The following is a 26,750-nucleotide window of genomic DNA, read 5'->3' as shown; positions in this document are numbered from 1 at the left end:
TCTAGGGCTGGAAAGACAGTCCATGCGGTCGCTGAGGGTCGGACACGACTGAGCGACTTCACTTTCACGCATTGGAGAAGGAAATGGCAACCCACTCCAGTGTTCTTGCCTGGAGAATCCCAGGGACGGGAGAGCCTGGTGGGCTGCCATCTCTGGGGTCGCAGAGAGTCGGACACGACTTAAGCGACTTAGCAGCAGCAGCAGCAGCAGACAGTGGCGAGGCGCGCGCACCCCCTGCTGGTGCCCCGGCGCGCTGCAGCCTCCCTGCCCTCCCGCCCGTCAGGAGCTCGAGAGGTGGCGGAGACGCGCGTGCCCGCGCAAGGCTTCCTGGGAAATGTCTGGGGTGTAAGTGTCTCAGAACTACAAATTCCAGTACGCCCCGCGCTGCAGCCGCGTAGAGGGCGCTGTCTGGTGATTCGAAATCTCTTGTCAGTGTCGTTAGGAATGCCTCACAAGCCTGACTCAGTATTCACAGGAGGCTTCGGGAGAACATAGCTCTTCCTCCGGGGGTGCACGAACTGACTTGACTTCCGCGGCTCCCTCGAGCTCGCTCGGTGTGGCGAATCTGACGCTGCGGCACGGTGGCTGGGCGCGCAAGGCCCGACGGGAAGCTTGTGGAATCTGCTGCGGGAAGAAGAACGCCAGGTTTCCTGGGCAGCCACAGTCATGGCGGCGACCGCCCCCAGGGCTGGGGGCTCCGCACCTGAGGCGGCGGCTTCCCCCGAACCTCCGCTGCAGTACAGCCTTCTTCTGCAGTACTTGGTGGGCGACAAGCGTCAGCCCCGGCTCCTGGAGCCTGGGAGCCTGGGCGGGATCCCGAGTCCAGCCAAGAGTGAGGAGCAGAAGATGATCGAGAGGGCGATGGAAAGCTGTGCCTTCAAGGCTGCGCTGGCCTGCGTGGGAGGTGAGGCGGGGCCGGGGGCCCCTTGGGAGGCTGAGGGCTTGGGCGGCAGCGGGATCCACTGCTCAGAAGACCACGCACCTAGGAGACGAGGGGGCCCTGGGCCGCGCGACCTTGACCCACCCCACCTGTCAGTGAACTTGAGCAGCTCCTCCCGAGACCCCGAGGTTGTCTTTCTCCTCTGGAAATTCGACCAGGGAATCGGTTCTGGGTCGGGACCTGGGGATTATAAAATGGTTGACTTCATTCATTCGTTCATTCGTTCGCTTTAAAATAATTACTTTTCAGCAAATTATTACTGAGCAGTTGTCACGTGCCAGGCAGTGGAAAGACAGAATGAGAGACGAGAGCCTTGTTCTCATGAAGCTAATATTTTAATATACACAGAAAGTAAAGTGTTGAGAAGGAGGACAGTGCTGCAGACCTGGGGCGCAGCACTTGTAAAGGTCTGGCCGGAAGTGACTTCAGGCTAGAAAAAACAGAAAGGCCAGTGAGCCCAATGTGACTGGACAGCTGGAACGAGGGGGAAAGAAGTCTGGACTTGGCATGTTTTTGTTTTGTTTTTTAATCCTTTGAGGATTTGAGAATGTAGGTGTCCCTCCTGTGTGCTAAGAGGCTGACTACATTTGCAGGTGAGTTGAAGTCTCATTGAGAATGAAAGGAAATTAAGAAACGAATATAGTGAGGGTGGAAACGTGAAATTGAGCAGAAAGAAGAAAGATCTTTTTGGTTGGGAGAAGGCCACAAGAGGTGAGACTGGAGCCTGTGTCTTGAAGGATTAAAAGAATGAGGTTAGACAAAGAGAAATGGCTTTTCAAGTTGGGGTGGAGTGGTGCAGGTTGAGCTTTTTGCCAGTAGGCATTAGGACAGTCATTGATGGGTTTTTAGAGTTACCAAGAGCTTGAAGACTCATGGTGGAGTGTGCAAAAGGAAGGAGTCAGTAGGCAGGGAGACCATGTAGGAAATTTGCTGGACTGAAGCTCAGTGAGACATGGACTGGGTCTTTGTTCATCATTGTGTCTGACCCTAGATCTCTTACATATCTGTTGAAATAATGAGTGAGTCTTTGTACTGTTTCAGGGGGGAGGTGATGAAGGCCCTAGGCTAATTGTGGACCTAGTGTCACAGGAGGAAGCAGAGAAACAGCCTTAAGTGTGCCTGAAGTTTGGCATGGGAATGACTGGAGAACAGGAGCCATAAGCAGGGAGGTCTGGAGGGGAGGTGCCCATGATTTCATTGAACACATACTGACCTTGAGGTGGCAAGAGGACGTCCATGTGGAAATGTCCAGCAGGCTCAGGAAGGTCAGCTGTGGACCACAGCATGGCGTTTGCCATTTGGGAACTTTGTGACCTTAGGGAAGTTAGTTTACCTCTCTGAGCCTCAGTTTCTTCGACTACAGAAAGGAATGGAAAATAGTATCTACCTCACAGGATTACTGCAAGGAACAAGTAAGGCTGGGACAATAGGCAATAAAGTGTCAGTAATTGGTACATGTTACTTACCAAATGACTTTTATGAATGTCACCATTGTCAAGGGAGTGATTTCTAAAGTTGATACCTGAACTTGACAGTTTATGTGTGAGAGTGCAGAGAGAGAAAGATGGTTAAAGACGGAATATTGAAGAATGTTAGAAAATGAAAGGAGGAAGAAACAGAAAAAGTCAGAGAAGAAGCTGCCAACTAGATCGATCTTGCGTTTTGTAATGTGGAAACCAGGCCAGTGGAGAGCTTCTGAGGCAAGAAGGGGACCGGGTATCCTCTTCACTGGCGGCCATCCAAAAGGTGCAATTTAAGTATGACCCTATTACAGTGATCTGAAAAACGTGCCAAGGAAATCTTCATCTCTGTTCATTTTTAGGATTTGTCTTGGGAGGTGCATTTGGGGTGTTCACCGCTGGCATTGATACCAACGTGGGCTTTGACCCCAAGGATCCTTACCGCACGCCGACGGCCAGAGAAGTCCTTAAAGACATGGGCCAGAGAGGAATGTCCTATGCCAAAAATTTTGCCATTGTGGGCGCCATGTTTTCTTGCACTGAATGTTTAGTAGAATCTGTAAGTGTTCCTGCCTTCTGAGAAAGCCTTGCCTGTTTCTATCCTGTGAGTTTTCAAGAGAAATACCCAGTGCTACTAGAAAGCAGGTCACAAGTGTCCAGTACTTGCTAGATTCAGTTTCCATTAAATAGTCCCTTATTGGAGAAGGACATGGCAACCCACTCCAGTGTTCTTGCCTAGAGAATCCCAGGGACAGAGGAGCCTGGTGGGCTGCCGTCTATGGGGTCGCACAGAGTCGGACATGACTGAAGCGACTTAGCAGCAGCAATGTAAACTTCTTCTGAATTTATGATTTGGGCTTGCCTTATTTTTTATTTTTTTTATAGGCCAGAAGTTGGTTAATTAATTTTTTTATTATTGTTTTTGGCTGCACCTTGCAGCTTATAGTATCTTAGTTCCCCAACCAGGGGTGGAACCTGGGCCCCTTGCAGTGGAAGCAAGCATGGAGTCCTAATGATTGGATCACCAGAGAATTCCTGGTTAATAATTTTAAACAAGAGACTTATTGGGCAACCTGAGAAGAGATTCTGATTACTTCTCAAATGTGACATTTGGCTCAGCGCTTTGGTACCATGTGCAGGAAGCATTTGTGAACACGTTCAAATTTTAGGACTTATACTTTTGAAAGGAAAAAAAGGTTTCCTTTGGGGAGGGACTAAATTAGCCAGCTAGAAACCCTGTCTTTTTTTCCTTAGTTTTCTTGTCTGACTTGTTTCTTTGGCTCTGAACTGCTCTTCTCCACCCACAGTACCGGGGAAAATCAGATTGGAAGAACAGTGTCATTAGTGGCTGCATCACTGGAGGAGCCATTGGTTTCAGAGGTTAGTTAACAGTTCTCACATGCTTTTCTTTGTGGCCTTGGACAACATGCTGAAGTTGAGATTTCCAAACACGAGTGTTCAAAGGACAGCTCAAGGCATATGTGGAACTTGATATTCTCCTTTCCTGACAAGTAAATCACATTTTCTGTGTTACTCAATTTTGGAAACTTCTAGTATCTAAATCAGGGTTTCTGATCCTTGGCATTATTAACATTTTGGACCAGAGGAGTGTTTGCTGAGTGGAGGGGAGTGCTGTTCCTGGCCTCTCCCCACTAGGTGCCAGTAGCACCCCCTAGTGGTGACAAGTAGAAGTGTTTCCAGTGTACCTTGGGGGATAAATCAGTGAGTTCAGTTGCTCAGTCGTGTCCGACTCTTTGCAACCCCATGAATCGCAGCACGCCAGTATCCCCTGTCCATCACCAACTCCCAGAGTTCACCCAAACCCATGTCCATCGAGTCGGTGATGCCACCCAGCCATCTCATCCTCTGTTGTCCCCTCCTCCTCCCGCCCCCAATCCCTCCCAGCATCAGGGTCTTCTCCAATGAGTCAACTCTTCGCATGAGGTGGCCAAAGTATTGGAGTTTCAGCTTCAGCATCAGTCCTTCCAGTGAACACCCAGGACTGATCTCCTTTAGGATGGACTGGTTGGATCTTCTTTAGAAAAGGCAGAGGAACAGAGATCAAATTGCCAACATCTGCTGGATCATTGAAAAAGCAAGAGAGTTCCAGAAAAACATCTATTTCTGCTTTATTGACTATGCCAAAGCCTTTGACTGTGTGGATCACAATAAACTGGAAAATTCTGAAAGAGATGGGAATACCAGACGATCTGACCTGTCTCTTGAGAAACCTGTATGCAGGTCAGGAAGCAACAGTTAGAACTGGACATGGAACAACAGACTGGTTCCAAATAGGAAAAGGAGTACGTCAAGGCTGTATATTGTCACCCTGCTTATTTAACTTATATGCAGAGTACATCAGGAGAAACGCTAAGGGACAGATAGCCCCAGGTGAAACCCATGGAGAACTATCTCTATCTTAGAATAAAGAACTGCCCCCCCCCCAAAAAAAGAACTGCCCCCATATTGAACATATGGGAAGAACATAATAATAAGTAATCTCTGGAATGTGTTGCTATGCAGGATAGTACAGAAGCATAGCTGGACCCCATTCAGCCCTGGGAAGCCCATTTGTCCAAAGAGCAAGCTCTGCTTAACTTTCAGCTCCATCATTTCAAACAGACATCTTTCTTCATACTGTGCAGTCGTCATTTTAATTCTGTGTCTAAGTTCTCACGGTAATGGTTTTGCAGTTTAGGGTTCTTAGATCTCTACCCTTTGAAAGCCAAATATAGGTATCCTAGAAATGTTGGATTATCTACTGTAAGCAACCAAGAAACTGGTTCCCTGCCACTTCTCCCTGTCGGCGTATCTATCAAGAGTGCGGAGCAGGGTGTCAGTGACTTAACTTCCCTAACAGTGTCTGTCACTGGGCCACTCTCCATCTGCTGTGCCTAGACTTACCCAAAGCAAAAAAGGCTGTTTTCTCATTTTCTGAGAGGCAGATGATTTTCTGTCATTAAAGACCTGATTCTCCTCCTCACACAGCCATTTGTGATTTATGGAGTAACTTCTCCTTTGGTCTTACCGTCTCTCAGCTTTGTCAGGGCCTTTGAGAGGCTCAGCTCCCTCTGGGAGCTTTGATCACCTTCCCAGGAATTTATTCCATAAACAAATCAGAGTAACAGGCCATATGCTTTCACTTGATTCCAGGGCTGGTTCTGTTAACCAGTTTCCTGCCTGTGAGGAGCTATTTTCACGAGACTAGAAGTAGCGGTTCTTTGGAATGAGAAAAGTTAAATGAACATACAGTTAGATAAAAGCACACTGGATCAGCTCGTGTGCAGAGCCTCACTGAAGTCTTCCAGCTCTCTGCTACGTTGAACGATGGAGAACATGTTCACCAGCTTCTTTACATCCCTAAGTACCCAAACTTCCTGAGTGCAGCTTGACCCAGTGTCTGTCACCACAGGTAATGTCATCTGTGTTTGCTTTACAGCTGGCTTGAAGGCTGGGGTCATCGGCTGTGGAGGGTTTGCTGCTTTCTCCGCTGCGATTGACTATTACCTACGGTGAGAACAGTGGTGTCCGGCAAGGACGATGGCAGCCCAGGATCAAGGCTGCTCTGTGGAGGGCAGCTTCTGTACCACTCCAGGGCACTTGCTGCAGAGACTGAAGACATTTGTTTTCTCTCCCGTAGTTGGTGTCGTGAGGGAGCTGCCTGGCTGCAGTCGGCTACCTCTGAGCAGCCACACTCTCTGCACCTGGACTCGAGCCAGGCTGTGCGGGGTAGATGCCATGCCAGATTCTCTCTTTTGGGCAGTCAAGGAGTCAGTGTGCTGACCTGTAGGAACTGAGTCCCACAGAGGGGCAGCCCGCAGCCTGTGGTGCTGTGGGGATGGAGGGGACTTGACCCATGCCTGCAGGCATCCATCTCAGACCTCAGGGCAGGGCCGAGCGGAGCCATGCCGTCCGGCCGGTCATGTCATTTTGTTCAGGGTTCTGCTATCCTTGTTATATAGATATATGTGTGTATGTATTTATATTACAGTTCAAAAGTTTGGCTTATTTTTATTTTCAAATTCCACAACTCCCCAAAATGGTACCAGGTGGCCCAAAGATTGAATTCCAAAGAGAAAGCATGAGCCAGCTCCTGAGAAGTCTGGGAACGCTTGACTCCCGGGGTCTGCAGAGCAGCGTTATCCTCACTGAGATTGCTGCAGTGGCCCAGCCTTGCCCTGAAGAAGCCAGGCCTAAGCGTGTCCTAGGACGCAGTGACATTCCATGCACAACCCTGCTGGCCTCTTCTGCGAAACCCTAGGGCTGGCTGGTGGGAATGCCTGCGGTTTGAGGCACACGTGCGTGTTCTGCCGTGACCATGGGCCCAGGCCCACATCAAGGACAGTGCGAGGGTTGTATTGCTGTGGTCATCCTGATGACCCAGTCCCAGCAGCCGCTGGTTACAACCACTCCGTGTTCAGGAGCTGCTCTCCACCATCCTGTTCCTCTGATGTCAGGGGTTCATTACTTACTTAAACAGAGTTTTTGACTTGACTTGGTAGCCTTTCTCTGACAGTAGCAGCTCAGCCTAATTGTGTGCTATACACAAAAAAACACCCTTTTACAATCGGGATCTGCTGCAGATGCTGTGTTACTCTGGTGCCTTGGTGGTGGGATGAAGATGAACTTAGGACAAGCAGGTAGCATGGTGGGGGCCTGTAATTCCAGCCGCCTTCAGCCAGTGGAAGTGTCTCCTTTATTCCACTAGAGTCATTCCTTTGCCTTTTTTGGCTGTCTCCCCCACTGTGGGCCGTCTTCTAAAGCTTGCCCACCCTTACCCAGAATTCAGACTCAGCTGAACCATCCAGACATTCTGAGTGTGTGTGTGTGCGTGCGTACATGAGTGATGATGTCAAGCCCAGCTGGTAACACCTTCCTCTGGCCTTGTCTGCTGTTGCCTTGGGAATGAGCCTGAGCTAGCGCCCAAGGCTCATGCCCTTCTTGGGGGGCGTGCTATAGAATGCCTGTCCCAGTCTCGGTTCAGAGGCTTCCCTGCTGCTAGGCTGCCTGGACAGTCCTCACAGGTCTGAGAACAAATGTTGGAGTGGGTCCTCCACTGTCCCTGAACAAGTCACCTGTAAGCAGTTAGAGCAAGCGCAGACGCTCTTACCTGCCACCTGTCAACAGTGCCAGAAGCCTGGCCTCTACCATCCAGTCTAGCGCCTGGGGTCAAACACCAAGAACAAGCAGTGCTGCCCTCGCGACTGCCTTGGCAATGATGAGTCCTGGGCATCAGTAGCCATCAGTTCAGTAAGCCAAGCATTGTCCACACCGACTATTCAGTCAGGAGAGGAGATGAATAGTTTCCTGTTTTCGATGGCTAAGGAGGCAGTATGAGCTCATAAACCAAACACCAATTTTCAGAGACATCTGTTCCCGATCTCCAGAATAAACAGTGTCCAATGGCCGAGGCTGGTGGGAGCCGACATGAACCCCACTAGCTCTCCTGAGGAAAGCTGGGCCCTCTAGGGGATCCAGCCTCCCCAAAGAGAGATTAGGCTAGCAGGCTGCCCCAAAGACCTACAACTTCCAAGGAAATTATAGAGAGATGCTGGCATAAAATAAACCTCCACCTGAAGAGACAACTTCCTGCCATCTCTGAGGCATACTGATGGCCAGGTCTCTGGTGGGGCACTTGTATTTCATGAAAAGAACTGGCTGGTGACAGCCGTGGGCATTTGTGAAAGAGCAAGTGGGGGGCGTGGGCTCATCTCCAAAACTGCCATGGTCCCCACAGGCTGAAGGGACGCACCAGGGGGAGTTCACTAGTAAGGAGATTCTTGGAAACGCACATCTGGATGCAGCTGGAAGAGTTAAATGTTTAGATTGGTGGTCTTCCCTGGACTCCTGGGAACATAAATGTCCACACCACAGGGCTGAGTTGTTTGCAAATGTTGGGGCTTTGCAGGTTTTTTTTTTATTAACATTTTCCTCTCACGTGGCTTACATCAATTTATAATAATCTACATAAGTTGAAACAGAACATAGACCAAAGAAAAATATATCCTTACCAACTTAAGAAAGTCAGATATTAATGAAGGGTCCCATCATACCTGTAACAGCACAATACCGGCAGCCCGCAGCCATCGCCAGCAAGGACAGGCGTGTGGACTCCTGTAGCCTGTCTGTGGGCTCCTGTTGGCACAGCCTGCCCTGCTGGGCAGTGGCTGGGGTTCTGTACAGTCCCTGTTGCTCAGGAGAACCCACGGGCTGTTCCCTCAGCGCAGCTTAGTCCAGGTCTGGTACCCACTCCTCCCAGTTCTGGGGGTCGAGTTGATAAATATGCTGAGCCTTTTCCATTTCTCAGCCCTTCCAGCCTTCCTCCTGTTCTCATCACCCAAGAGGTTGGGGGCTGCAGTAGCTACCTGACGCTGAGAGGCACACGTCCCTGGTTTGGGGAAGGTGGGAGGCGCCCTTTAGGGGCTGTAAATAGCTCTAGGTGGGGCTCCAATTCATTCCAGTTAGTGGCCGTGGAAGCAAGAACCTTCCAGGCCACCTGCCGGCTCCAGAGTGCCAAGCAGGCTCCAGGGATGGTCAGACACGGGGGATGTTCAGACTGCAGCATTCTTTCTCCACCTGTGGCCCAAGCCCCTTATCTTAGGGAGTGGGGCTCCTTGCTCAGCTGCTTAGCAGGCAGCCAGGGCGTCAGTACCGCTCTCCTCTTGGGCATCTATCCTCCGACATGCACAGAATGTGTACCGTTCTGCCCACGCCGGGGCCACAGGTGTAAACGAGACAAGAAGGGGCCCTTCCTCTCACTGAACCGGTGCTAAGGCTTCAGGGCCCCAAACCCTTCTTTAAAACCGCCCTGAGCTCAAGCTATGGGGAGCTTGTCTCTCCAACCCCCAGGGCTTGGAATCTAGTCTCTGCCACAGGAGAGCCAGGGAGCCGTGTCCTGTAGCTCCAGCCCCTGCCGCCAGGAGTGTCTGTCCTCCCAGGTGAACTGCTGGAGGCCAGCAGCGCTGTTCAGGAGAGAAGAAACTGCACGCTGGGGGCACTTCTCTCTCCTTTCCAGTACTGAGCAGCAGCCTTCAACATGGGGATCAGACCCTGCAGATGAGTCGAGCACCCACCACCAGGGTCCCCTGCAAAACCCAGTCCCGAGAGAGGCAGGTACCTGGCACAACCCCAACTCCTAAGAGTTCCCCCGAGTTCACCCACAAGGCTGCGTTCAGAAGCCAGGGACGGGAGGCAGCACCATGACGGCTGGCTACTGCTGGACCGCGCCTGACTTTCCCAGGCCCTGGGGCGCACGTGGCCGTGGGGGCTGCCCCATGGCAGTGCTTGGCTGTGGAGAAAGTGTAATGTCTAAGGCAAAGGTACCACGAGGTACGGGAGGCACCAGGAAGGGCTAGCCCTCTCGGACGGAGCCTGCCTGTTTCGAGACGCCTGCTTCAGCCCTCATGGTTGCCCTCCCAGAAGCCTGGCTCCACCAGAAAAGCCACCACAACTCCTTGCTCCCAGCCCAGGATGCCCAGTGCTCCCTGGCACTCTCTCAGCAGCCCACTTGCTCTATCTCCTTGGCAACCTGACTCTCCCACCTCCCCCGATTCTTTCCTGACCCTCTGGCTGCCTTGACAGCAGGTCTCTGGTGAGTCTCTACACTCAAAATAGAACAGCAGGAGAAAAGAAATGGAAAAGCAGGAGAAGAAACAGGCAAAGGTGCCTCACGGGGACTGGAGACAGAACAGAGGTTCTCAGGTGGAAAAAATCCCAGCAATCCGCTCTCCGGCCTGTGCTGAGCCGAGGATCAGTGCGAGTCTGTCTCGTCTCCTTGTCCAACATTTGCACAGGCGGCAAGGCAGACAGGACTGTCTCCACAGGTGAGGGGACAAGGAGAGGGTGGGGGGCGGCAGCATCGGACCGGCCACCCCCCGCCACCGCTGCCCAGGGCCGCCTCAGAACTTTCGAGGTGATGGATCAAAACCCAAAGCTGAAAATGCATGCAGGCAGGCTTGGGGAGTCGGGGGGCGGGGGCCGGGCAGGGAGGACGGGGAGGAGGAAGACCGAGGGGAGGCCGCCAGGAGACTGATCTGGGAGCAGGGCCAAGAGAGGCGAAGCTGGCAGCAGTTACAGAGCGCAAAATGAAAGCCCTTGGACCGGACTCAGGAGCAAAGAAAGTGTTGGAGGAAATGAAAGAACAAAGCAGGCTGCCTGTGTGCCCACACCGGGTTGGTCACTACCTTTTCTGCATGACAAATAGACGTAAAACAATTCCCAAACAGCACGGAGCATTAGACACGACTAGAGGAACGAGGGCAGAGCCGGGGTGCGTGGTGGGGCTGGGGCCGGGTCGGCTGGCTTTGTACAAGGTGGCACAAAAGATACATGTCTTCCAGTTCTTGGAAATCTGTGTCCCTTGGAGTGCGGAGCGCTGGGTTTGGGAGTTCGCTATTGCAGTCCTTCAAGTCTGGGTTGGGTCCCTGGCTGGAGAGGCTGGCTCAGGGCCGCCCCCCACAGCCGCTCCCACCTTGGGCTACACGTCGGTGGAGAAGTACAGTGTGTTCCGCTTCAGTTCTGCGAAGGAGATGGGAGGGTGCTGCAGGTAGTAGAGGAGGACCTGGACCTGTGGGGAGACAGGGGAGACTGAGGCTGGGGTCCTCACCCTGAGGGCCTCCTCCGACCCGCTGGGCTCCTGTGGCTCCCCGCTTCCCCGTTGGCTGGCTCCAGCCACTTCCCCTTCCCTGGAAGCCTAGGTGTGGCTGCCCGTTTGCGGCAGTAGGGGGTGCTACAGGGCAGAGGGCAGGGTGCCCGGGGCCACTTCCCCAACCTCAGTCCTGTTCAGACCAGACCCTGCCCTGGGTCTCACCGGGCTCCTCCCACCGCACCCCGCCAACTTCCACACATGAGGGCAAGGCCCCAGATTTTCCTGACACCCCTAGGTTTGCTTCCCGAGGCTCAGGCAGCTCCTGGGACTGCAACCAGTATCTGGGACACCCAGCCTTTGGTGGGCTCTTGGTCTAGACGCCTACTTTTTAGCAGGACCATCCAGAGCCCTGACTCCTTGGTGGCATCCTACAGACCCGTCAGCCCCGCTGCTCAGGATGGGAGGCGGGTAGGAGTCCACCCCTCAGGGCGGCTCGTGCGACCCCTGCACCTGCTGCAGGCCTGGGCAGCGTGGAGGTACCTGCGCCATGACATCATGAGACCAGATGTCGGCGGCCGACGTGAGGTGTGCTTTGCTCTCCACTTCGGAGGGTCTCAGTAACGTGGGGCCAAACACGGTAGCCAGGTTGTGAAGGGACATTTTGTTGATGGGCTCCTTCTCAGCAACCCTGAAAGGGACGGGAGGGGCGGAAACACAAGTCACGTCTGGCCGCCACATGGAGCTCCAGACCCTTGGCTAATACCGCTCCTGGGAGGATTCCCCAAGGGGGTCACTAGCCCGCCCTCTCCTGAGGGTAGAGACCGCTCCGTGAGGAGGGGACTCAGCCAAGGGCCCAAGTTCCCAGCTATGTTCCAGTACATTCCACTGACAGATTCCCAGCTCCTGGGCCACCCCCTGAACTGATGGTAAACTGCAAGAGCCAGAAGGACCCACTCCAACTCTCCCTTGCCTCAGAGAGACTATTACAGGTTCAAGAACTTTCCCTGTAATAACTCATGCTCATCACAAGCAAGTCTCTGGGTAGGTAACAGTTTCATCCCCCCTGTAGAGATGAAGAAACCAGAGTGCAGAGAGGTCAAATGGCCTGCCCAAGGTGACCCAGCAGGTGGCAGAGCAGGGATCCGAACCCAAGAGGTCTGCTTCCTGAGCCCATGCTCCTCCCCACCCTGTGCGCTGTCCACGATCAGCCCAGCCGTGGAGAGGGGCCCAGAGGAGGAGTCCCAGCGGGCGGGGGCCAAAGGCCAGAGGCTCTGCCTGCTGTGCTGTGGCAGGAACATCCCTGTCACAGATGGAGCCCAGGGGCTGTCCTCCCAAGCTTTTCCAGAAGGGTCTGCCTCTTGGGACCCCAGAGCTGCCTCCTTCTGGATCTTCCTCTGCATCTCTTGCCTGATCAGCCAGATGCTCTGTAGCTTACTTCCCCTGAGTGACAGCAGGGGCTGCCATCTGGGGCTGGTGTCCAGCAGGCTCGGTACCACCCAACACATGAGAGAGAGACCCTGCGCCTCCCCCTGGTCCCAGGCAATGTTTTGGGGCTGAGACCCAGCTGCCCCAAGCAGCGCCTCTGACCCCAGCTCCCACTGCAGCATCACCCAACCCTCCAGGCAGGAGCCGTGGATGCGCCTGCTGAGCGCCTTGGAAACGAGCAAACAGTGCCACGCCAGGAGGCAGCTGTGCAGCTGGCCCTACCCCTCACCACACACACACATACACAGGCCAGGCGCCCAGATGTGGGAACAGACTGTGCCCGGTTCCCAGGGTGGAAAACCTAATGAATTTTCCTCCCCACTCCTCTGTGTGTCCTCTCCACAGTACTCGCCAAACTATTTGGGGATTGGTTGGGACCTTGGTCCCAGCCAAACCAGAGGGAAAATGTCTCATAATGGGAAAAACAAGACAGCAGCCCAGGCGTTCCCAGGTCTCCGCTGGCCCTCCAGAGCCTGGCCTGGCCTGGCCGAGCCGCCACTGGGGGCCTGAGGGCTCAGAGCCCCTCACCAGAGGTGCCCTGGTCCTGGATGGCAAGTGGATTTCAGGGACGCCTGGGAACATCTCCCCACTCACACCTGGGACCAGTCCTGGGCTCCAAAGTGAGTGATGAGGTCATAGTCAGGGCTAGCTTCCGTTCCTAACTTAGGTGCAGGTGTCAGCTTTAGCAGCTCTTGATTTGACCGGACTGTGGAAGGCGCAGAGCGGAAGGTGGGATGGACCATAGTTTAGGATCTGGGAGATGTGGACCCCAAGGGCAGAGCTACTGGTAAACCCAAGCAAGTCCCCATCGAGCTGGGGACTCAGATTCCCTACCTGTTTGATGAGGTGTGGGTCAAGACCAGTGGGCTTCAGACTTTTTGGACTGTGACCCATAATAACAGACACGTTTTACACGATCACCCAGCACATGCAATAGGAGTAACTGAACAGAACCATACGCATGCTTGCCGTCTGCGGTGCACCCTGGGGCTGTCTCTCCTACTCCGTTTAAAAAATGCCAAGTGGACTGAGTGGCCCGCTGACTGGAAGCTCCACCTACAGTCCTTGGCTCTAGCCCCGCCTCTCCAAAGGTTCTATGGCCAATATTTGAGGTGGCCCCTGGGATCCCAATATTTCTCCAAACAGAAGAATCTGAATGCCAAGAATCTGAAGGGCAAACTCTCACCTGGCTGCGGTGGCCCAGCAGAGACCAGCACCCACGAGGAGGCGCCTAGGGTGTGGTTTTCCAGGGCATGTGTCCCGCCCAGCTGGAGCCCGCCCCCCCGCCCCCCGGCCCCCCGGCCCCCCGGCGGACTGGGCAGGGCCCCTGCCCGTTACCTTTTCAAGTGTTCCAGCAGGAAGAGGAAGGTGATGAGGTTGGGGTCGGGCAGGGAGCGGAGCAGGTGCATCATGCAGTTCTCCTTGGCAGCAGGGTCTGACAGGGCTGCGGGACACGAGGGCGAGGGTGGGGCTGGGCTCCGGGCGGGGAGCCCTTGGCCGGCACCCTGGGGTCAGGAGGCTGCGGGAGCCTGGGGGGAAGCCTGAGCTGTAAGGGGCCAAGGGGGCAGACCCAGCAGGGATGGGGCTGGTGTTTTGCCAAGGGTGGGCTATTAACAGGTTTCTGCAGGAGGCCCCACTCAGGACCTGGAACCCAGCCAGGAGGCGGGCAGGTGGGGAGCAGACACCCTTCTTCCCTGCAGGCTGTGGGCCTTTGGGGCTGGAGCCACTCTATCCCTGGTCTGTAAGGATACAAGGATGCCACTGGTGTGAATGTTCTTTTTTTTTCGGCTGCGCCACTCGGCTTGCAGGATCTTGGTTCTCCAACCAGGGATGGAAACCAGGCCCTGGACAGTGAAGGGCACAGAGCCCTAACCACTGGACCACCAGGGAATTAACTCCCTAAATGTTCTCTCAAGCACTTCTGATGCCAGAGCCTGGCAGCGGCCCTCCTTCCGCGGGCTCCTCATTCCACTGACTGGACCAGGAGAAGTTGAGGCAGGAGGGATGCACCCAGGCCTGGATCTGGCCCAGGTTGAGGGGAGGCCACAGTCCTGCCAGGCGGGGCCCTCAGCGTCCTCCCAACCCTGGGCATCGGTCAGAGAAGAGAGCGCACTCCTTCTGGAAGGCTTGGTACCAGCCAGGCCAAGTGCACTCCAGGCTCGCTTCTCCTTGGTCCTGGACCCCACACCCTCGGGGCAGATTTGCCTGGTCCTGGAGTTTCTAAATAAGGAGGTCAGTGTTCAAGGAGGAAGCACAGAGGGCAGCCCTGAGGGGCAAGAGAGACAGGCAGGGGGAGAGTGGGTCCAGCCTCTGGAGCACCATCAGGCCATGTGGGCCCAAGGCACAGAGCAGATGGGCACGCCAGGTGGGGGGTGGGCAGGTGGGCACAGATATCTCATTCTCTCTGCTGGTCAGGGAGGCCTGGCTCAGACCAGCCCTCAGACTCCCACCGCTGCTCACCGATGCCCTCCATGAAGGCGGGATACAGTCGGTCTGTGAGGAGGGGCTCGGGCAGCTCCCGGAAGTAGAGCTTGAGGGTGCCGGCAATGGCATTGATGTCCATGTCACTCAGCATCAGCAGGATGTCCTTGTTATCTGTCGGGGGGTGGGAGGGCAGGGGCTGTGCTAGCTGAGCCCCCTCGCACCCCCATGCAGCCCTCAGCGGGGCAGGGAGCCCCGATCTGTCCCCCCATCCACCCTGAGACGGCCTGCTCGGGGCATGCACCCCCAGCCCACTGTCTCTGGTCTGGTCTCCCCAGCAAAGGCGGGATGTAGGTCGTGCCCACAGGTGGTCCATGACTCAGCTCCATGGGGGAGAAGGGGAGGGGAGCACAGTTCATCATCCAGAGTCCTGGAGCCACGTTCACACCACGTGTCACATGCCCCCCTTCCAGCTGCAGTCTCCCTGCCGCTAAGCCCCTCTCTGGAAGGCACTGCACATTTTTATACCTAAAATCATGTTCTGACAAAGCCTTGGCTTCCGGGTGGCATAGAGGAGCCATGTGCCAGCCTGTCCCCAGCTCCCCCCACCCACCCCCAGGTTCCCTGAACATGTCTGCTTGGCAGCTGCCTGGGGACACCCACCAGACCCCCTCTCAGCTCCCATAGGATCAGCACTGCCCAGCCAGTTCAGGGGTCCTGACTGCTAGCAATGCTGTTGCTGCACCCTGAACGGCAAGATGGGGTTAAGAACCAGAAAGGTCAGACCCTCCCACCGAGGGGCTCAGTCAAAGTGAAAGGCAGCAGCGCCCCTCCCAAAGGGCACTGGGGAACCGGAGAAGGTGGGGGTGCCAGAGCCAGCCGGCCCGGCTCAAAGCTCTTTAGTTTCCCTGCAGCCTGGGAGGCCAGCAACAAAGCCAGGAACACAGACTCTGGAGTCAGCGAGATCCGAGTTTAAATCAGGCTCAAAGCTTATGAACTGAGTAATCCTAGGCAGGGTACTTGGCCTTTCTGAGGCTCTGTTTCCTTATCTGTAGCAACGGAGGCAAGGCTGGAGGGCAACGGATTACGTAAGAAAATGCAGGGCAGGCCCACATCACAAGGACTCGGCAATGGTCCACCCCATGCCGTGCCAGGCTGGAGCGCACAGTCCAAGGCTCCTCTGCCATCAGCTGGTCAGGGTCTTTCCATGGAGAAGCCTCCTGCTTCCGTTACGCTCTCCCACCAGCCCTAGGAGCCTGCTGGAGCGACCCCCACCCCCACCCCCATCCCACAGCTGCCCAGCTGGGCTTCCCAGACTCACTGGCATCGAAGACGGCCTTCAGTGCCTGGATGTCTGTGGCCACCCCTGATATCCGGTAGATGCCAACCTCCTCGATGCCCCGCTTCTCCACCTCCTCCACACACTGCCGCACGATGTAGGGCACCTTGGAGCGCTCCCGCCTGGGGTTGGGGTAGAGGATGTGAGGGAAGGGAGGGGCAAGGGGATCCCCAGTGATCCCTACATGTAGCCCCTCCCTCTCTGCAAACCGTGGCCTTGGAGCGTTTTGGCCTCTGGGATCAGGAGATGGGGGACAAGGAAAGGGCTAAGAAAGAGGCCATGCTACCAGCCCCCACCCGCCGCCACAGCCCACCCCAGGCCTGGGTGCTGAGGGACAGCAGGGGACAAAGGCGGGAAGTTTTAGGAAATCAAAGCCCGAAGTAAGAGCTTTCCTCAGAACAGAGGGCTCACACTGAAATGCTATGGGGGACCCAGTGGGTCACCTACAGAACAGGGTGGGCCAAGGGGGAGACAAGGGGAGGGGAGGGGGCCGAAGGATGCCTTCTCCTGGGGGGCAGCCACTTCTGGATTCCAGCCGGCCGCTGCCACACCAAGACACAGACATACAGCTGTCACATCTCCCCATTTATTACAGGATGCTGAGGATCTGGGATTTTCACGTGCAATCTCCCAATGTTAAGTGCTGGCTCATTTATTTCTAAAGCATTGTGTGAGGCAGGGAACACATCTCTGCCGGCCACTTTTGCCCATCTAAGTGGCTGTTGTGAGTATTGAACTGGAGGGTGACTGCTGGGGTGCCAGACATGGGTGGGGGGCCTGGAAGGCGGGGGCCCTGGAGGGCAGGGCTGGCAGGGACCCCAGACGCAGCACCTACTTGGTTACCACGCTGATCTTCACACCGAAGACGCCGCTCTGCTTTTTGGAGGGGGTCCTCTTCAGGCTCATGTCTCGGCTGGTGAATTTCATGGAGAATTCCACTTTGATCTGGTTGGGGGCAAGGCAGGCACAACCCCTCAGGGCATGAGTGCCCAAGGAGTGCCCCCCAACACAGGGGCCCCCCAGGACTGCACCTGGGGGCTCCCTGAAACACTCACAGGGTGGGAATGGGAAGGGTGCAGGCAGAGGAGGGGGGAGGGGCTGGGTGGGTTGGGGGAGGCCTGGCTGCCCACCCACTGTGCAGACACTTCCGGCCTCTCCCGGCTCACCCCATTCATCTCAATCACATCGGTGTGCCAGTTCTTGGTTTCTACAGTTTGTGGATCCAGCTGCAGAGAAAGAAAGAGAAGGTGAGAGAGAGAGGTGACAGCAGAGACCAAACCAGAGCCCCCCACCCCCTGCTGCTCAGGCTCAGACGCTGGCTAAAAGTTCAGGAAGATGGAACTGGGGGCTGATGCTCATCGCAACATCAGTCCTTCAGGGGCTCCAGGCCCCAGGTCCTTACTGCCCCAGTTAGTGAAGGATTCCCCCACTCTGGGAGGGAGGCGGGGTGCGCTCTTGGACGCATTCGTCCATCCCCTCTCATCCACTCCTGACCTGCCTTCTGAGAGGTGTACTATCACCCCATTTCACGGATGCACAAACTAAGGCTCACAGTCTATCAGCAACTTGCTCAACTGCCGGAATTGGAGTCAGGTACACTGCGGGCACAGCCCACGTACCTGGAGGTGGCAAACAGGAGGCCGTGCCACGCAGAAGTAAAGAAGAGCCCTGGGTCTGAATCCCAGCTCAGCCACTTTTGGCCGGTGACCTTAGGAAGTTTCTACCTTGCTAAACCTCATTTGTTTGGTTTGTTCATTGCCAGTAAAGACCCTGCCTTGCTGGATTATTGTGAAGACTCATTGAGATAACAGGTAAGTGGCTAGTCTCCCAGGAAGCAAATAGGCTGTAGAGGGGGCCCTCAAACTGGGCAGGAGCCCCAGGAAGGTGGAGACGGCAGGGGAGGCCCAGAGGTATCCCTCACAGGTGACCAAACAGGGCCCGTTACTCTGGTTCAGGGGCCTTCAAACTGGTTTTCCTTGTGCGTCCATAAAGTGACTTGGAAAAACAATGTACTCCCTGGCACATTTTTAAGTCAATATCTGAACATTTCCAAGTCAAGTTTAAATAGCTGCAAAGAACATAATTTCCAGAATAATGTAAATATTTACATCCTTGAAACAAAACTGTTACATCATTCTCTTAAATGTATTCAGTGGAATCCAAATTCCATAGAGATTTGATACCCACCATCATCCATTTCAAAAACATATAAACAAGTTCTTCTTTCCCTTGTAGAAACCTGTAACATTCCTTTTTCTCCTTGATTTTGTGTTTCTAGTCTATTTCACCCAAAGAATTATGTCCTCGTTTTTTTTTTTTTTTAAGTCTTTTATTCTTCACCCTATTATATTTTGCTTCAATGAAAACATCTGTGTAAATAGAAATGAAAAATTTCCTGAGACCACAAGTCTCCAAATGTTCAAAACATATTCTGGATTCACTAGTACAATGATTAGCAGTATGTAATAAAAAATTTAACCAACATATTACAAATTTTAATAAACATTCAGCAGCAAAGTACCATTTTGGTGGAACTACATCTCTTAATGAGATTGGGTAGAGGGCTTTTTCTGTTTTAGTTCATGTATGTACATGAATATTATTTTTTGCTAGGGTGAAATGGGGTTTCAGTTCAATACTTTTATTTTTTTGGTTTGGTTTTTAAAGATATAAAAGATGAAACATCTGCTCACATAAAACAGATGGGGCTCAAAATAGTTTTTTGGGGTTTTGGCCGCATTGTACAACATGCAGGATCCTAGTTCCCGGACCAGGGACTGAACCCACACCTCCCGCTGTGGAAGCACAGTCTTAATTCCTGGACCACCAGGGAAGTCCTTTTTTTTCTTTCGTTTTTGAAAATAGTTTTATTATAGCAAGGTTTGCATTTCTTTAACCTCTTTCCTGGGTGTTTGCTTTAAATTGCATATTATCAATATTTATTTTAAATGGTCTCTCAGCTGACAATTCTGCCACTTTTGTGGAAACAAAACACTGGAAACCACGTGATTTTGAAAGGCTCAGAAACCTAGCCTTTTGAGTCTTCTACTTTCTCAATTCCCACATCAACATTTTAAGGGGCCCTCCTGTTGCCACCGAGGGGCCCTGGGAGCCCTGGGCAGGGGTCTCTAGGGGGCCTCGGGCTCCTCTGCAGAGCAAGGGGTGGGGTAAGGCCATTCGCTGGCGAGGCAACAGCACCCAGACTGATCTGGGCCCAAACGTCCACTCACTTTTGGGGCAGCAGCACTTATGGGAGCTGAGAATCTGCAAGCTGATTCTCTTAGAATGCTCCTGACCTCGTACCGCTGGACGACTCCCACCCCCAGGGCCTGTAGAGTGTAGTCTGAACACTTCTGTTCTAACAGGCCCCTCACTAGAGTCTGGGTCCGCCCAGCGTGGCCTGGGCCCTGGGGCTTCTAAAAGCTCGAGGTACCTGGTAAGTCTTCTCCCCATCTTCTGTCACCACATACCTGCTGGGCACGGGGGCAGCTAAGCCTGCAGTGGGGGCTGGGGGCCTGCATCTGAGCCCAGGCCCTGCCTCCGGCTAGCAGTCCCCTGCCTGGAGAAGGGAGGAAATGGGGAACAGGGACAGAGGGAAAGCCACGTGGAGAGGATCGAGCATCTCCTCAAACGTGCAAAGGGAGCGTGCGGGCCCGCCGGCTGGCTGCTGCCCCAGCCCTCTATTCTGGAAGGCCCCTGGAACCTCCCTCCCCTAACCTTTATGTCCCAAGGCCTGGGGCACAGGCTGCCCCCGACAGCTTCATCGCCTCCAGAATGCCAGGTCTTGGACACAGAGCCTCAGGGCGTCCCCAGCCCTGACCTCCAGCAGTGGCCACCTGGAGCAGAGAGATCTCCATTGCCCTCTGCCGGCGGAGGCGGCTGCTGCCCTTGGGACACACAACTCTGGAACGACCACTCCCTTCTCATGTAGGTCTCTCTTGGCATCAGCGTAAACCTCAGGTCAATTCCATGGTCCTGGCCCCTAGGGCCCTCCTCTGCCCTAGCTCCCCCTGGGTTGGTCCTGAAGTGGCATGTGGACACAGCCCAGGTGGGGAAAGTGCAAGGACAGAATCAGACTGATCTGGGTCCAAATGTCCACTCTTCTACTCAACTGTGTGAATCTGGGCGGGTCACTTAACCTCCTGGAACCTCAGTTTCTCCACAGTGGGGGGTCCACACCTGCCTCAATGTTGCTGTGGAAAACAGTAACACTGACCGGACATGTAAGCATTTCCTCTAAGTCTGGCTCCAGAACAAACCCCTTACCTACAGCATCTCAATCAATCATCATAACATGGCCCATGAGGTGTAAGTCCTCCTAGCTGTCTCCATTCTACAGATGAGAACACTGAGGCTTAAAAAGAATGAGGAGTTTGCTCACTGCCACATGTCTAGGAAGTGAGAGCTGGGGTACAAATTCAAGTCTCCCTGACTCAGCTTGGCTAGATCCGCAAGATCTCATGTACAGCACCCAGCCTGGCGCCCTCGCCTCTGGCAGCTGCTGTGATCAGTGTTTATCTGGAAGGGAGACATGAGGCCTCCACCGTCTGGCACCACAGGCTGACCTAGGGGCTGGCAGGTCGTCTCCAGTACGATTCTTTCATTCCTTCCCTCCCCCTTGCTTCTGTTCCAAATGCCAAGTAGCCAACCCCACGTGTTCCTGGAAGCATCTGAGACAGGACCTTCACAAGCCTGATGTGAAGGCTCAGTCCCAGCCCTGTTTCTTCCAGAGAGCCTCCCTAGATTAACTCCAGGCCTCAGGAATGTTCACTCCCCTCTGCCTCCCTGCCACACTACCACCCCGTCCCCTGGACCATTTGCTGTTGCTGCAGTCTGTCCCAGGCCAGGTCTGGGTAAGGTGGCACCGTCACGTTTTACCGTGAGTCTCATCACCACCCTATTCTCGACTTCCCTCTGCAGGTGCGGCCCTGGCACCCGCGTGGGGGAGGCCGACCCAGCCCCTCAGCACCCCGACAACGCAGCCCTGTCTCCTGGAAGGCCAGCACAACTCCAGAAATCAAGTCTATTTCAGGATGTCATTTAAATACAGAGAAGGGAGGGTGCAGAGTAGAGACGGACATGGCACATTTTCCAGAGAAATGATGCTGTCTGAACTGCTGTGGTTATTTATAACCCCTGGGAAAAGTGGACTTTGCTATTTCCTGATTAGATTAGTGCTGGAGGCGGAGGAGCCAGCCTCCTGGATGTCAGTGGACAGGAACGTCTGATGGCTCACCATCCAGTCCCAGCAGACAGGTGCTGTCCCCTCACCTGGGGACCAGGTAGCAGGGGGAGACTAGATCACCTGCGGGAGTGAGACAGGTGGGGAGATCCCCCATCGAAGAGTGCCTCCTTCACCACACAGGCCACAAAAATGCCACGGGCCCACCCCCAGGGAGCACAGGCAGGAGACAGAAGCAGGTCCTAGAACATCCTGGAGCACGTTACCAATGAGTGGCCGAACACAGCCTCTGGGAGCGGCTCGACCGTGTCCTTTCTGCCTTTGCCTTTAGACCTGGTGAGGTCTTGGCTGCACGTTCAGACCTCTCCCAAGGAGAACCTGCTGCCCTCTGGGACTGATGTCCCCGAAAGAACCACCATCCCCCAAGGGAAGGCCACATCCCAGGCAAGGCGTCCGCAGAGTCTCCCAGAGAACTGGCAGGTGGCTGGGAGGCCGCCTTCCCCTCTCTTGGGCTCAGCAGCCTCACATTCAGGACAGGAAATGGGCTCCCCAGCCTGGCAGGGGGCTCAGAGGAGGCCGCCCTGTGGGCACCCAAACCCTCCCTGGATGGTGGGTGCCATCTTCATTTCAGAAACGCCCTCAGGGGTCCCCTGTGAGAGGTCTAAGCCCTTCCTCCTGCCCGTTTCTCCCCAGCCTGGGACAGGAGACCCCCCCAAAGCCCTCCCTCTCTCTGGTTCAAGGGCTGTTCACGACCATCTCCCAGTGCCTGGGAGGCATCGGCAAATTTGGGGGCCCCCTTCCTGCTCTCTCGAGTCAGACTCCTTCTGACAGTGGGCACTGTCCCCCCACCATCCCACACTCCCTCCACCATGCAGCTTGCTCAACTCTCTCCTGGTGATTTCTGCTGCCACCCCTTCCCCGCTCCCATCCCGGGCCTCACGTGGGCGCCTTTAATCCATGAGGAGGGGGCGGGGGGGGGGGCGCGGTGAGCCGTCAGAACTGGCAGCTGCAATCCCAGCAGAGGGGGGGCGCAGAGCAGCGGTGGTTACTTTGGCAGCTTATGTGGGGGGCTTGCAGGTGACAGGGGCCCCCACCTCCCTCCCCATAGCCCCTTGGCACTGAGCGCCTCAGGTCCTGAGGAGCCCGCCTCCCTGGGCCCTCTCCCACCCTTTCTTTCACTGAGCACACTGCTCTGCCCTCTGCACCCTGGGCCTGGCATCCGGGCCCTGTCCTGGGCGGTGGCGTGGACTTCACTCGAAGCCCAGAGTTGTTTTTAGGGCTACTGAAAATGAAGTGCAGTGACCCAGTACAGCCGAAGCTGTCCCCCTCACAGGTGAACAGGACACTGAATAGAAAGCAGAGGTGGGACTTTCCCTCCAGTCCAGGGGTTAAGAATCCGCCTGCCAATGCAGGGGCACGGGTTCGATCCCTGGTCTAGGAAGATTCCACGTATGCCATGAGACAACGAAGGCCACGTGCCACAGCTACTGAGCCTGCCCACCTAGCGCCGTGCTCCACGGCAAGAGAAGCCACGGCGAGGCGCGGATGCACCGCGATACGGAGGAGCCCCCGCTCGCCACACCTAAGAAGGCCCACACGCAGCAGCGAAAACCCAGTGCAGTCAGAAGGAATAAATAACTTAAAACACAGAAGGCAGAGGTGTGTGGCTGTGCTTTGGGGAACGGAGGTTGAGCGCCGGGTCGTGAAGACCAGGCCCTGAGCCAGGTGTGTTGTCCGATGGGCACATGTTTCCTGGGGCTCCCGGGTCAGTGGCCACAGCGGCGGTCCTGGCTGGCCTTCCGCTGCCCTCCCCCAAGTGCATCCACATGCTCTGGGCTGGTCCCCCTGGGACACTGAAGCCAGCCTGTCATTGGGGCAAACCACAGGCGTGAGCGGCATGGGCTGGCAACGGGTGGACAACGGTGCTGCCAAGAGCCTGCCTCCCCGCCCCCTCACCCCCCAAGAGGGCACTGGAGGCTTCTGTCAACGTGGCCATCCGAGAGACACTTGCAGAGAGGCAGGGCAGAGCGGGGGGGGGGCGTCGGGCCTGCACCCTGCCGTGTTAGGGGGAGACCAGGGTCAGGCTCAGTAAACTCACCCTGTTTTCCCAGAGGCGGGGCCCCCCACCATAAGGCCAAGCAAGCTCTGTCCCCCCTCCACCCCAACCTGCAGGGTGAGCTACATGACGGCTTGTGGCACCGGCTTGAGGCTACATGGCCTCTGCTCGCCTCCCCTCCCCCCAGAACTTTGAAGTTCCCAGAGGCCCACGTATGAAGGGGTCAGCAGCTCTGAATGGGGCTTTTACTGAAGCCAGGTTAGCCCTGTAGCACCCTCGGTGACCCGCATTCCAGGGCTCAGCCTGCCCTGCGATGCCATCAAGCCCTCAGGCCGAAACTTGGAGTAGGCACATCTCTCCCCGAGCCCTGGGGCCCCAGCCTCCTCAGAGCTCCGTGCCCGCCCACCACTGCCTGCTCTGCCTGCAGACTTCACCCCAGAATCAGGCCCACAGTCACAGCCAGGAAGCTGCCCCCGCCCCCCAACCCCAGCTCAGGGACACCAGCTGGGTCACTCTTAGGAAAAGGAACTGGTCAGGGCTAAATCAGGGCTTCTCAGTGGTAAGAACCCGCCTGCCAATGCAGGAAACATAAGAGATAAGAGTTCCATCCCTGGGCTGGGAAGATCGATCCTCTGGAGGAGAGCATGGCAACCTACTCCAGTATTCTTGCCTGGAGAATCCTATGGACAGAGGAGCCTGGGGGGCTGCAGTCCAGGGGGTCAACAAGAGTAAGGACACAACTGAAGCAGCTGAGCATGCACACACAGGGCTAAGGCGACACAGAGGCAGCCCCCAGCAGCTCTGTCCCCAAAGGGAAGGGGCCACCTTAGAGGTCAGAGTCCTAAGTGAGAGGCTCCCTGAGGTACATCCGGGGAGTGTCATGCTGTGGCCACAGAGAGGCCAAGGGCTTCTGGGACTGTGGGCTCAGGGGCCTCCCTCTGGACTCAGAGTGGTTTGGTAAGAATTATGAAAAGTCCTTCTCTGAAACTGACCTCATCCTCCCTGCCCCACCAGGAACACTGTCCGGGCACAGAGCCTGCTGGTGGGAACAAGGCACAGCAATCCCCCGGGCTGTGCTCGCTCTGAGGGGCCTCTTGTGGATTCTCCCCAGGTCCTCCCCACTTGCAGGCCCATTTCTAGGCTCAGCTTGCGAGGTGGGGCTCCACACCTCCAAAAGCTCCCCATCCAGGGCACGCAGCCTTGATCCTGACGGGGCTCTGTGACCAACCACCAGGACAAGGAAGAAACAGCCGAAAACTTAAATGAGCCCTGGGCTGCACAAGGGCATGAGAGGCGAAAGCACTTCCTGCACTAAGCCACTCATGGGACCTCATCATGTCACTCTCCAAGCCTATCAGCATCTTGGGAATTACCACCTAAGTCACATCAAAAGATAAGAACGATGTCTGGAACTCAGTACATGCTCAAAACGTGTCTGCATCTCTAAAATTGGGCTTAACCTCCCTGGCGGCTTCCCACTGCACTTAGATTAAAAGCTCAACTCCTCCAAGGCTGCTGCCCACTCTGTCCAAGGTCGTTTCCTATGCTCCATGCAGCCTCTCTCTACCTCCGAACATACCATGGTTGCCCCGGTTCAGGGTTTTCACCTCTGCCTGGAAGGCGCCCTTCCCAGATCTTTCAAGAATCTGTGTCATTTAAGTCTTAGTTCAAAATTATTTTTTCAAGTGAGGCCTCTCCCCTCCACTTTGCTCTCTGATCTATTACCCAATTTTATCTTCCTCAGAGTACTTGTGCAGCATGAAATGATGTCATCTATTGCCTGACTAATCCCATGGACAGAAAGTTCCATCAGAGCAAGGCCTCTGCCCTGGGCTGCCTCTGCAGTGCCCAGTACGTGAGGGTGCCCCATCAATATTCCAAGGCCAAATGAACGAATCGGGGTGTATAGGCTGGAGGAAGCAATGTCCTTCAGCTAGTGCTCCTTCGGGACAGGGCTTGAGAAGCCCCATACTCCTGCTCACCTCTCTCCTCCTGTGGTCAGTGAATGGCTGGCTGTGGCCCAGGGGTAGCCCTGCGACCTCTTCCACCCGGACTTTCCCAGCGTGCTGAGAGTTTAAGGCTTAGGCATAGGAATCTTGAGACGTGGCCAAAATCATCATATGAACTGGATCTAGGAGATCATTCTGTTCAGATCCTTCATTATACTGAGGCCAGAGAACCAGAGAGGTGAAGAGATTTGCCCAAGGTCACACAGCAAGTCAAGACAGTAGACTCAGGTTTAGAAAAACAAGGCCTCGTGACTCCTAGCGGCCCGATGCCTTTCCTTCTCTGGCCTCCTGGTTGGAGGTGGGGCTGCTCCAAGGAGGGGGCCAGAGCACAGAGGGGACACTCAGGCATTCAAGGGGAAGAGGAGCTGTAGCTGCCATGGGACCCTGGCTCTGGTCACCGTCCAGGAGAGAGGGGGTTCCAGCTTCTGGCTCAGGCATGAGTTCCACGCTCTCTTAGCCAAAGCAGAATCAGGGAAACCACTGTGGGGCTCCCTGGAGAAGGCAATGGCAACCCACCCCAGCGCTCTTGCCTGGAAAATCCCAGGGACAGAGGAGCCTGGCAGGCTACAGTCCATGGGGTCGCAAAGAGCCGGACACAACTGAGTGCTGAGGGACTGTAGGGCCCTCCCGGCCTCTCTGCAGCAGAGTTCCCCTAGCACTCCACGGTCACTTCCCACCTCTCTATGCCCACCTGGGCAGGGACAATGGGGCCTTAGTCTAAGGCTCACTAGGATCCAGACCTGACTCTGGCTTTCTCCTGGGGATTGGGGCGAGTGGGTTCCAAATATGGGGATGTGTGTTCCTTTGGGTGCTAGGAAGACATCAGAACACAACTCCCAGTGCGACTTGATAGGGAAAAGGAAGCCCAAACAGCACCTGCTGATTAGTTCCCGATAATCTGGGCAGATGGCAAGGCCACTCAGCAGAGGACTGGGCCTGGCCAGACTTGTGTGCCCTGACCCGCACCTGGCAACTCCCCCAAATGGACACCTGCAGAAGTTTCTGGGCTCTTCCCAAAATATCTGCTCTCCTGGAGCTTCACAACCTCTGGATAGTTCTGCACCACAGGGCTTGGGCAGCACTGGCAGGCTCAGCTCCCGCTGGGCTGAGGCCATCCAAAAGCCAGGGGCACCAAGCCCGGCATGGCTGCCTGGCCAAGCCACCTGCGGACTGTAGATGCTGGAGAGGGCTGGCGCCCCTTCTAACCTCCCCAGGAGCCAAGAGACAGCAGCTTGCCAAGTGCACTAAGAGCAGGGGCTCCTACTCTGGGA

At 55.2% G+C, this 26,750-nt stretch overlaps 2 protein-coding genes across 6 annotated transcripts in view; one reads left to right on the top strand and one right to left on the bottom strand.

Moving 5' to 3' along the window:
- Positions 433-6,982, top strand: TIMM22 (translocase of inner mitochondrial membrane 22 homolog). Its single transcript, XM_005693300.3, has 4 exons — positions 433-904; positions 2,763-2,959; positions 3,708-3,780; positions 5,840-6,982. Exons 1-4 carry the CDS (start codon positions 667-669, stop codon positions 5,914-5,916), a joined length of 585 nt encoding a protein of 194 aa, XP_005693357.1. The 5' UTR covers positions 433-666; the 3' UTR covers positions 5,917-6,982.
- The window catches only part of ABR (active BCR-related), a 188,535-nt gene continuing 170,064 nt past the window's right edge, over positions 8,280-26,750 (bottom strand). Inside the window, exons 17-23 of one of the 5 annotated variants that reach the window (XM_018064362.1) lie at positions 17,399-17,458; positions 17,068-17,177; positions 16,215-16,354; positions 14,933-15,067; positions 13,811-13,916; positions 11,528-11,675; positions 8,280-10,966 (exon numbers count right to left, since the gene is read on the bottom strand). In XM_018064362.1, the coding sequence (XP_017919851.1) occupies positions 10,877-10,966; positions 11,528-11,675; positions 13,811-13,916; positions 14,933-15,067; positions 16,215-16,354; positions 17,068-17,177; positions 17,399-17,458 (789 nt within the window). In that variant the 3' untranslated portion in view covers positions 8,280-10,876. The remainder of the gene's footprint in view (positions 10,967-11,527; positions 11,676-13,810; positions 13,917-14,932; positions 15,068-16,214; positions 16,355-17,067; positions 17,178-17,398; positions 17,459-26,750) is intronic. The other 4 variants (XM_018064363.1, XM_018064365.1, XM_018064364.1 and 1 more) reach the window with 4 other exon arrangements.

This window comes from Capra hircus, chromosome 19, assembly GCF_001704415.2.
Source record: "Capra hircus breed San Clemente chromosome 19, ASM170441v1, whole genome shotgun sequence".
NCBI classification, from domain to species: Eukaryota; Metazoa; Chordata; class Mammalia; order Artiodactyla; family Bovidae; genus Capra; species Capra hircus.
This window is presented reverse-complemented; position numbering and strand designations above follow the sequence as displayed.